This window comes from Neomonachus schauinslandi, chromosome 10, assembly GCF_002201575.2.
Source record: "Neomonachus schauinslandi chromosome 10, ASM220157v2, whole genome shotgun sequence".
Classification (NCBI taxonomy): Eukaryota; Metazoa; Chordata; class Mammalia; order Carnivora; family Phocidae; genus Neomonachus; species Neomonachus schauinslandi.
This window is the reverse complement of record NC_058412.1, coordinates 93,915,758-93,926,189: the sequence shown is the minus strand read 5'-3', so window position 1 is coordinate 93,926,189 and position 10,432 is coordinate 93,915,758. Positions and strand designations below refer to the sequence as shown.

The following is a 10,432-nucleotide window of genomic DNA, read 5'->3' as shown; positions in this document are numbered from 1 at the left end:
AGAAGTTGTTTGAAAAAAGAAAGAAGAGGATTTAAAAAAAGAAAAAAGAAAAAAAAAGGGAGAGAATGTGATCAGGCAGGGGAGTAGAAAAAACCATATACTAGAGATATAGGGTATATTTTGATCCTTTAGAAGAAACTATCTCAAAATTTTAAAGAGAGAACAACTTATATATATATGCCAAAAATACGGGTAACTACTATGAAGGGATACAATATGACTCTAAAAATGAAAAATAAAAATGTTTTTTTAAAAAAGGGATTGATAAGATGTTGGTTGAAAAGGGGAAAAAGAAAAATTCAAAAAAAAAAGAAAAAAGAAAAAAGTTAAAAAAAATTAACTTTGAAAGACTAAAGAATCATTGTAAAAAAGCCATGAATTCTATGTGCAGTATTCCCCTAGCGCTGGAGTTGTGCCGTTCTCATTGATCGGTAAACTTGGTCTTGGCTGGCTGTTCTCGCTGATCTTCTGGGGGAGGGGCCTGTTGCAGTGGTTTCCAAATGTCTTTGCCAGAGGCGGAATTGCCCCGCCCTTGCCCGGTCCAGGCTAAGTAATCTGCTCGGGTTGCTCTCCAGAGCTTTTGTTCCCTGCAAGCTTTCTGTACAGCTTTGGAGTCGGAGAGTGAAAATGGTGGCCTTGCAATCTCCTCCCCTGAGGAGCTGAGAACTCAGGGCCCCGCTCCTCATTGAGCCCCCAGAGAAAAGCCATCAGTCACTCCCGTCTCCCCGGTCTCCGGCCGCACTCCGTGCTCACCCGGCCTGTGACCGCGCGTTTCTATCTCTGGCAACCGACCCCGGGTGGAGTCTCCAAACCCAGCAGATCCCTGCGGTGCACTCCCACGCGGCTCCTCCCGGGGGAGGAAGGTGAGTCTCCCCGGATCTGCCGCTTGTTGGGTCACTGCTAGAGGAGCAGTGGCCCGACTGTGCCGCGGATCACGGTTTATGGCAACCCCGAGCTGAGAGCCCGCGCCTGGGCTCCGCCTCTGCAGCTGGCTTCCCTGTTCCATTACCTGGGAGCTCTGCTGCACTCAGGCACCCCCGCTCTTTCTGGGACCCCAAGGGTCCTGAGACCACACTGTCCCGGAGGGTTCCACCCCCCCGCTTAGCCACCAGAGTGATGTCCCTCAGCGGAGTAGACTTCTAAAAGTTCCGATTTTGTGCTCCGCGGGTCTATCACTTGCCAGAAGCGGCCGACGGAGGCCCCTCCCCCGCCGTCTATCCTCCCGAATATCACCTCGGATTCACTTCTCCGCACGTCCTACCTTCCAGAAAGTGGTCACTTTTCTGTTCAGAGAGTTGTTGCTATTCTTTTCTTCGATCTCCTGTTGAGTTTGTAGGTGTTCAGAATGGTTTGATCCCTATCCAGCTGAATTCCTGAGAGGAGACGAAATCCAGGTCTCCTATTCCTCCACCATCTTGCTCCACCCCACCCCCCCCAGAAAACCATTTTTCAATGCATGTGATCAACTCTATAAGCTTATAGAAAGAAAATGATCGTATTGAAATGAAGTTGTTAGAGTATTAGAAAATAAACTTGCATGAAGTTGGTTCATGTAGTTTCTCATGAACACTTTAAATCACGAGGGGTGATCTAAAAACCTACCAAATGTTGCAGCGGTGAACGAGAGCTGCTGTGAGCATATAGTGTAATGTATCATGAAAACTTATCTGTTGGGGGCCAAGTCCCCAGTGCCTCTCACACTCCTGAGGTTTGTCACCTACCTTCTTATCTGAAGGAAACACTAAATTCCAGGTAGAGATGTGTGAATGTAAAGATGTAATTTTTTCTCATCTAAGTTCATGGATTCTGCATTAAAACAAGGACTGAAACGACCGTCCCAGTCCTCCAGCACTGAAACTATTGTCCTCTGTTCTGAGCTGGTTTTCTCTCTCCATTTTTCAGCCCTGCACGAATTCCCCAATGACATCTTCACCAATGAGGATCGAAGACAGGGGGCGGTGGTTCTCCACGTGCTCTGCGTAAGTACCCCTTTGGGGGCTCTGCCTGGAGGGTCCTGAGGGGAGGCCTGGCCGGTGGTGGGTGGGCATATTGAGGTGCACACCTGGCGTGGGTCCTCTGAGCCCCATGGAGGACAGTCTCTAAAGGCACCCTCTGTAGGAGGCTGCAGGTTCGTAAGCTGGAAGATAATGACATATTCTTGATATCAGAGTCTAAACCGTGGGCTCCAAGCTCAACCGGACTGCTCTCTACGATTTAACCTTACTCTCTCTCCTCCAGTGCCACCCTCTTGGGGAACCCTTTCCTAACCAGCCTCTCTAAAATGCCATTGTCTTTCCCTATCCTAGACTTTGTTTTTCTCCATACCACTGATCACTATCTGACATAGTATGCCATCATTATTTGTTTCTTGCCCATCAACCTCACTCACACGCAAGCCCAGGAGAATTGGGACTTGGCTTGCATGTGGCTTCTTTTCCAGACCTGTTTCTGGCATGCAGTAGCGACAAAATATTTGTGAAATTAACGGATTGCCACTGACACAGCATCTGACATAGAGTAGGTGAGCAAGAAACATTTGCTCTGGTTCCTAATGTCCACTACTACCTTAGCGCTTCCTCAGCAGACCCAGGGGATGGGAGGCCTTCAGTTTTCCTTGTCCCCACTTGGAGAGCATGGGGAGGGTGTGTGTGTGAAAATACATCTAAGGAGTGGCCGCAGAATCAGAAAGATGCAGGCCAAATTCTGGACTAGGTACGTCACTGGGCTTTCCCATCTCTATGGTATTCACTCTCTTCCAGAATGCTCTTAATTCCATTTTGGTTATTTATTGCAGTGAAACAAATTCTCCAAATTTAGTGACATACCCAGTGACCACTCTCCGTTACTCACGGGTTCTGAGAGTCGGGAGTTCAGAAAGGGCACGGAGGGAATGCTGTGCCATAGGACCTCAGCCTGGGAGGGGACAGTTCAGGGGGCCAGCAGTGACCCCGGCAGCAGGGCTAAAGTCCCTGGTGCCAGAGAATCCCCCGCCCAAGAGCGTTTCTCCAGCATCACATCTGGTGTCCGGGCTGTGGTAACCAAAGCACCAGCTCGGCTGGGACTGTTGGCCAGAGTGCCTCCATGGGGCCTCTCCATCACGGCCCCGTGCCACAGCCCAGCACTTGGAAAGGGACATTAGGTGAACAATCCGCCAGATAGTATTACAGTCACAAACCCACAATGACTCAAGGGCAGGGGACAAAGACCTTCCTTTTCAGTGCACACGCTGGGCTCTGGAGTTGGATGGGGCATGGGTTTGGAACCAGGACTGCTGTCCTTTTTTTGTGTGTGGCTTCTGACAGATGTTTAGCCTCCCTGGACCCAAAGCTGCCCTAAGCCTGATTCCCCTTGTGTGAAAGCAGTCAGCTCTTCAGGTCTTTCCCCACTTGCCCCAACCGCCCAGAACCCTCCCCTTGAAGAAAAGGCATGAGAAGTCTTTTTTTAGCAAAGACATTCTCTAAAAACACCAGATAAGGTAGACCCTTTGCCATCCTCCCTGCCCTTTAGGAGAGTCACAGGTGCAGAGCGATTAATATGGATGCCAGCTGCCACCTTTGGCACCGAGGAGCCTCCCCTGTCTCCAGGCTGAGGAGACCCAGTCCCTGAGCTGGAGCCAGAATTCCCCTGCAGCCATTAGCACCCGCATGCTTTGATGGCCGAGACAGGAGATTTCCACTCTCAGCACAAACAGCATGAGCTTCCATCCTTCCAAGGTGATGTGGTGGCCTGTGGCTGGCCGGGACCTTGTCCCCACCTTCCCTGGTAGATCCTCTGAATCCAACTGAAGGCAGAGCAGGGTGCATTTGCCTTGCACTTCATGAGTCAAGAGTAGCCATAAGGCCTCTGGTCTCCGTGATAATACAGTTCTCAGGGGGTACATGTAGGCAAAGCAGGACAAAAACAGATAAATCCCCCTTAGACACTCCCTTGCAAGAGTGGACGCAAACCTGCAAGTTAGCACTTTGTTGTCACTAGTATTTAATACCACAGTTAGCTCCTGTCCTGGATCTTGCATCCTAAAAATCACAGGGGCAAGGAGTCCAGGGGCCACAGTGAGCATCCACCCCTTTAAGACCATGCTCTTGGCAACTCTCTGCTCAGAGGGCCTGTGCTTGCTGCTACAGCCTCAGCTCTGCATCTTGGAGGGAAGAGACCCTGTCAGAGAAGCTTGAACCTGCTTCCTGGGGCACCCACACACATGCAAGGGGTGCGGGGTGGAGTCGGTCTCCAGTGAGGAGGAGGGCACCTCTTTTATGTGGCAGAGGCACATGGTAGGGTGGACCTGCTTGTGCCCTCCCAAGGACAGGGACCAAATCTTGTGTTATCCTCCCCACAAGGATATAAGATGTAAACCTCATGAGGAAGCCTCTTTGTATGGTGTCTGGTGCTTGAACAACAAAGGTTGCACAGTTGCATGCAGGAATGAGAGATTTTTTTTATCCCCTTCATGTACCATGGTGCCTCGAGCTCTTAGGATGCTCAGGAACTGTTCGATGAACATCATTGGATGTAAGAAAAAACACTGCCAGTGTCCACCTGTGGCATTTCAGTGGCCAGATGAATGCATGAGTCAAAGCTGCAAGGAGCTAAGTATAGATTTCCTGCTCTCACCCATCTAGAAAGCATTTCTGAGCCCCCGCATACAGTAGCGCTGGGCTGGACCCCTCTGGAAGCCTGAGATAGAGCCTCATGCTGCACCGGCCCACTGTCTTGTGGGGAGACCCATTTAGGGACAGCTCCCCCACATGCTGCTGTGGGAGAGCAGAGAAGGATACTTCCAACACTGGAAGGTGCAGTTAGGTTGGAGTAGGTTGGCATCTACCAAAGGGGAGAAAAGGAACTCTAGGCAGGAAAGGAAAACCCATGATCAAAGATGTAGAGACTCAAGAATGCAGGGCATCTGGAGTGAACAGAAACTAAAGGCAGGGAAGGTGGGGGGCGGGCATTACCTGGGAGGCGCCATGAGGTGACTCAGCTGCTGAGTTGGAAGTGGAGGGAAGCAGATTCCTGACCTCACCATCCCTCCTTACCTAGGGAGTAGGGTCAGGCATGGCCAGAGAGAACCCAGCATGGTCTGTGCTCTAGTAAGAGCACACTCTTTCTTAATTTCCAGCCCCAGGGTCGGCTTATTTTTTCCTGCCTGACCATGGATCACAGCCAGCCTATGGGTTGCCCTCCCCTGGGTCAGGTCTTAACCAATCAGCCTGATCAAAGCACAGGCCTGCCTTGCAGAGGGTGGGGCAGCTCCTGAAGGAGGAGTCTGGGCCCTGCAACCCCAACACCAAACTAACCCCCCTCCACCCAGGGCGAAAGCAAAGGCTGATTTGGCTAGGTGGGGGTCCTTTCTGGGGAAAGCCCCCATCCCAGGCAGTCTGTTCCCCTTTCAGTCCTGGGGGAGGAAGCTGTCTGGAAGGGGTCTCAACAAGGGATGTCATTTCCTTGTGGCCTGAGTTTCTTCCAGTTCTCTCTGCTATTTAATTTTAATATCTGGAGTAGTTTCTCTGGATGTGCTCCTCTCCCTGGGGCCCAGATTACTTTTGTTAAGAGCCAAGGAATAAACTATTTGCTGCAACAGCAGGTTATTAGAGGGCAGAAGGGCCAGGCTACCAGCAGGAGGTGGAGGGGACCCCTTCCGCTACCCACCCCTCACACCAGCCCTCCAAGAGTCAGCTTTGCATGTCAAAGCTCTCGGTCCACCTCCGCCCCAGGAGTGATTTTTGTCTCTCCAAGGCTATTGCTCTGCTTTTTTGGCTCTAAGACAACTCAACTTTTATACACCAGCCCTATCTAATAGAACTTTACGTGCTGGTGGAAATGTTCTCTGCCCGCGCGGTCCAGTAGGGCAGCCGCTGGCCTGTGTGTGGCTGCTGAGCACTCCAAGTGTGGTTAGTGTGATTGAGGGACTGATTCTTTATTCGTATTTCATGTCAATTAACATATTTTCAAATAGCCACTTGTGGCAGGGGACTGCCCTGGAAAGCCTTCAGGTGGATTCTGATTCAGCACCTTCCCTTCCTTTTTTATGTTGTCAGCTTTAAATCAAGAAGCAGAGACAGGAAAAAAAGGTTGCCTGCAAAGAGGTGCTGCTCCCTCACTCCATCCTCTTAAGGGCTAGCCTGGGGTTAGCAGTTCAAACAAATGGGATGCAGGGAAGTCATTGCCAGGGTCCAACGGGATGTTCGATGATGAGACAGGACACCCAGATTAGGAGTGAGGACGCTTGTCTATCACCCACAAGCTCAGTGCTTTGGAACAAGTCACAGAATTTCAGACCTCAGTTTCCACATCTGTAGAGTGGAAGGTGCATAGTAGGTGCTCAGTAAATGGTGGTTTTTTTATCTTCACCTTCTCTCCATCCCACACCCCTCTAAGGGCAGCTCCCCTGTGATTAACCTGTTACAAACACCTGTCATGGGACCAGAGCCAGATCCATTCAGAGGCAGCCCTGTCCTGAGCAGCCAGACACGGGGCATCAGGGAGGCCTTTCTGCAGCTCGTGTTTTGCCAGGCCCAGGGCTCTGGGAGAGAGGCTGCTGCTGTGAGGGTTTTGGAAATTTAAAGGAACCTGTGTGATCTGGTCAGCAAGGTCCCAGCAACAGTTCACTCGCTGGGCAGACGTGTTTAGTTAAGGAATTTCACCCTGGAAGAGAAAAATGATTAGAAGAGCTTGTGGAATCTGCTGTTTACTCTTGGAAAAGTGCTGAGCATGTCCTTAATTTGTCAGTGTCAACACAAAGCTAAAACTGGCGTCCAGAGAGGATTAGCGCAAAAAGAGTAAATTATTATGTTTCAATAGATCTTAAGTTCTTCCCTCCCCTCTTTGCTCCCGGGACACACTTCAGAAGGCCCAGCTTTAACCATTAGGTCCCATGGGCTTGCTGGGAGATTGATGTCCCCAGGACCGCTGAGCTGGATAGAAAGCATGAGGATGGGTTAGAGCATGCTCTTGGAATGAAACCCATCTGCGTTCCAGTCCTGGCTCTTCATTTATTAGCTCCATAGCCATGGGCAAGTTGTTTTGCCTTACCAAGCCTCAGTTTCCCTCATCTGTCCCTAGAGATAAGTACAGCACCCACCTCATCAGGTTGCTCTGAGGAATACATAAAGGCAGGCACGCCAAGCTCAAGAGTGTCTGCACTGCATAGACAATACCTCACGTCTACCCCGTTAGTACTTGCAACCTGTGTGTGCCCCCCTCACCTCCCATCTTCCAGCCCCCACGACTCTGGGCTTTTTCTGGTCCCTGGAGCCCATTCTACCAGAATGCAGGACAGCCCAGAAGTTGCCCTCAGATGGAGTGGGCTTGGTTGGTAAATACCTACATTCCTTCATGCCTCACTTGGGCTAAATGAAACATTTGTTCTGCGCTCTCCCAGAGGTGCTGGAGCCGGAAGTAGCTCTCTGTGCCCAGCCAGTGCCTTGCTTGATAACACCTTGATTATCTGCCCAGTCTGCCCCAGCCCATTTTCCTGCTTGTCTGTTGCTGCTTTCTGGGAATTTCTGCCTCCAACTAAAGGACTTGCCCTGGAATCCTGGTATCCAGCTCTGCTTCTAAGGCACAAGTTGAATAGATACAACCTACCATTATTGTTATGCAAATTAGGCCCCTCTCTAAAATGTGAGCGGCAGAATTTGGAGATTCCAGCCCCTTTTAGACATCCACAGACCAAGAGGTGACATGAATTTATCTACTGTCTCTGTGATTCATGTCCTGAACCCAGTGCAATATAGGAAGAGCTTGGGAATGAGCCTTGGAGCATTCAGTATGAAATCTGGCCCCTAACAGTGAGGGCAGAGAACGTGCACAGGACTTAGACACCTAACATTTCCCCGTCGGGGCCAGACACCTGCAGCCTGCTGTATGCTCCTCTCCATCTTATTTATTTATTATTTGCTTCACTCATCCCCACTGTCTGTATTTTTTTCATTTATTTTGTTATATGGAAAATAAATTTCATTTATGTGTTCCTCTGAGATGATTTTGCCAACAGCCACAATTTATACACAGTAGCTATGTGTTGACTATTTGAAATTCTGTAGTAGTTTTTCCTTTGAAAAGTATACATACCAAAGCTAAGTGAACAATCAGGTACTACTATTTGGATTTATCATATGTCCTAGTTTAAAGAACTAGTCTGTAGCAAATATTCAACAAAGCAATCTGGATAATATAGTCCATTAAGTGCTCTAATTTATCAGAAAATACTCCATGTATTTTAAATGTTGGTGACCAGTGGTGTGGATCTTTGTCAATGGTTTCCTGATGATTCTTTTCTCTGGAGAACCTCAGTAGAAGACTTCCTCTTTATCATGCCTCGAGGCATCAAAATTAGTGCTATCTGGAGGGAACTTTGTTTTTTATTCCCTCTATCTATCATGTCTCCCACCCTAACCCTGCCTCTGGTATAATATAGAGATTCCAGATAGGAGTTTCAAGTTTAACAAAGAAACCTGACCTTAAAGCCCAGAAGCCTCTGCAACCAGGGACCCAGATCTGCAGCCTTTTCCACAGTCTGTGAGCCAGTTTCCACCTCAGATCGGTACCAGGGGTGCTCCTGTGGCCAAGATGCATGTCTCTGGCAGGGTTCCCCCCGAAAAGTTGGCCCTGAGACAAGGAGTCCAGGACAGGTGCTTCCTCTGGGGGATGCTGCCAGGAAGCACCCTGCAGGGCGAGGCAGAGGAGGGAGGCAGCCAATAAAAGCTGTGCGGTAAGGCCAGTTACACGTCATGTCAGGGTGGCTGGAGCTTAGCCCCATGCAGACTGGCAGAGCTTGGAGAACCTGCTCCTCTGATCACCCTAACTGAGGCGTGGGGAAACGGCAGCCTCCCGCCAGTCACTGCCGAGGGCTGCACTTCTGGGAGAGCTGAGCTGCTCCAAAGCCCCGGTCAGTAGACAGAAGTTGTTCAGTTGGTGTGCCAGGAACGTGAGTGCCAAGGACAAGGGTGGGCATGGCATGTCCCAGCCAGGCCACCCCCGATAGGAGCGGACTTGCACCCGTGCCCACACCCTGAGCTCCTCCTGAAGATCCTGGCCAGTGCCTTTCTCTGCATCTTCTCCCCAGGAACACCTTCAGAGTCAGATGCCAGCAAGCGTCCTCTGTGTGAGTTCACCTGCTTGGGAACTCCCGAGGCTGCCTATTTGGCAGATGGCCCTGTAGCTTTCCACGGGCTGTCTGAACCCACTTGGTGTGGTGGGGAGTGGAGCAAGCTGGTGTCCCTTCACTGCGTGAACTGTGTGGAGTGTCCCGATACCTCCCCGAGGAAGACCAGTCAGTGCTCCCCTCACGTGTGCCAGACTGCCTTCCCCCGCAAGGACCTTGTCTTGTCCCAAAGCCTGTGTTCCCTTCCATGTGTTCCCTCCAGCACAGTGTCCGACATTGAACTTGACAAGCTCTGTCAGTTCTACCATTTCTCAGGATCCGTGCGAAGGTCAAGAGTGCAAACGCTGACTGCTGCAGACCGCCTGCATGGCCTTTATGACTCAGGGCCTCAGTTTCCTTATCTGTGTCTGCAGATGAGGTTAGCACCTACCTCATAGAAGTTCCGCTGCCAGACTAAATTCATATCTTTCAATAGTTACCCTGAATGTAAATGGGCTAAATGCCCCAATCAAAAGACACAGGTTATCAGATTGGATTAAAAAACAAGACCCATCGATATGCTGTCTGCAAGACACTCCTTTTAGAACCAAAGACACCCCATATTGAAAGTGAGGGGTTGGAAAACCATTTACCATGCTAATGGACACCAAAAGAAAGCTGGGGTGGCAATCCTTATATCAGACAAATTAGATTTTAAACCAAAGACTGTAATAAGACATGAGGAAGGACACTATATCCTATGTAAAGGGTCTATTCAACAAGAAGATCTAACAATTGTAAATATCCATGCCCCTAACATGGGAGCAGCCAATTATATAAGCCAATTAATAACACAAGCATAAAAACACATTGACAACAATACAATAATAGTGGGGGACTTTAATATCCCCCTCACTGAAATGGACAGATCATCTAAGCAAAAGATCAACAAGGAAATAAAGACCTTAAATGACACACTGGAGCAAATGGACTTCACAGACATATTCAGAACATTCCATCCCAAAGCAATGGAATACACATTCTTCTCGAGTGCCCATGGAACATTCTCCAGAGTGTTCCAGACCAGGAACATCACATCCTAGGTCATAAATCAGGTCTCAACCGGTACCAAAAGATTGGGATCATTCCCTGCCTATTTTCAGACCACAGTGCTTTGAAACTAGAACTCAATCACAAGAGGAAAGTTGGAAAGAACTCAAATACATGGAGGCTAAAGAGCATCCTACTAAAGAATGAATGGGTCAACCAGGAAATTAAAGAAGAATTTAAAAAATTCATGGAAACAAATGAAAATGAAAACACAACTATTCAAAATCTTTGGGATGCAGCAAA

General features: G+C 49.3%; 1 protein-coding gene across 1 annotated transcript in view; it reads left to right on the top strand.

The window, feature by feature from the left end:
* Positions 1-10,432, top strand: part of SLC24A3 (solute carrier family 24 member 3) — a 501,442-nt gene that overhangs the window by 306,221 nt on the left and 184,789 nt on the right. The window contains exon 3 of the mRNA XM_021700716.2: positions 1,903-1,979. Within this exon, the coding sequence (XP_021556391.2) occupies positions 1,903-1,979 (77 nt within the window). The remainder of the gene's footprint in view (positions 1-1,902; positions 1,980-10,432) is intronic.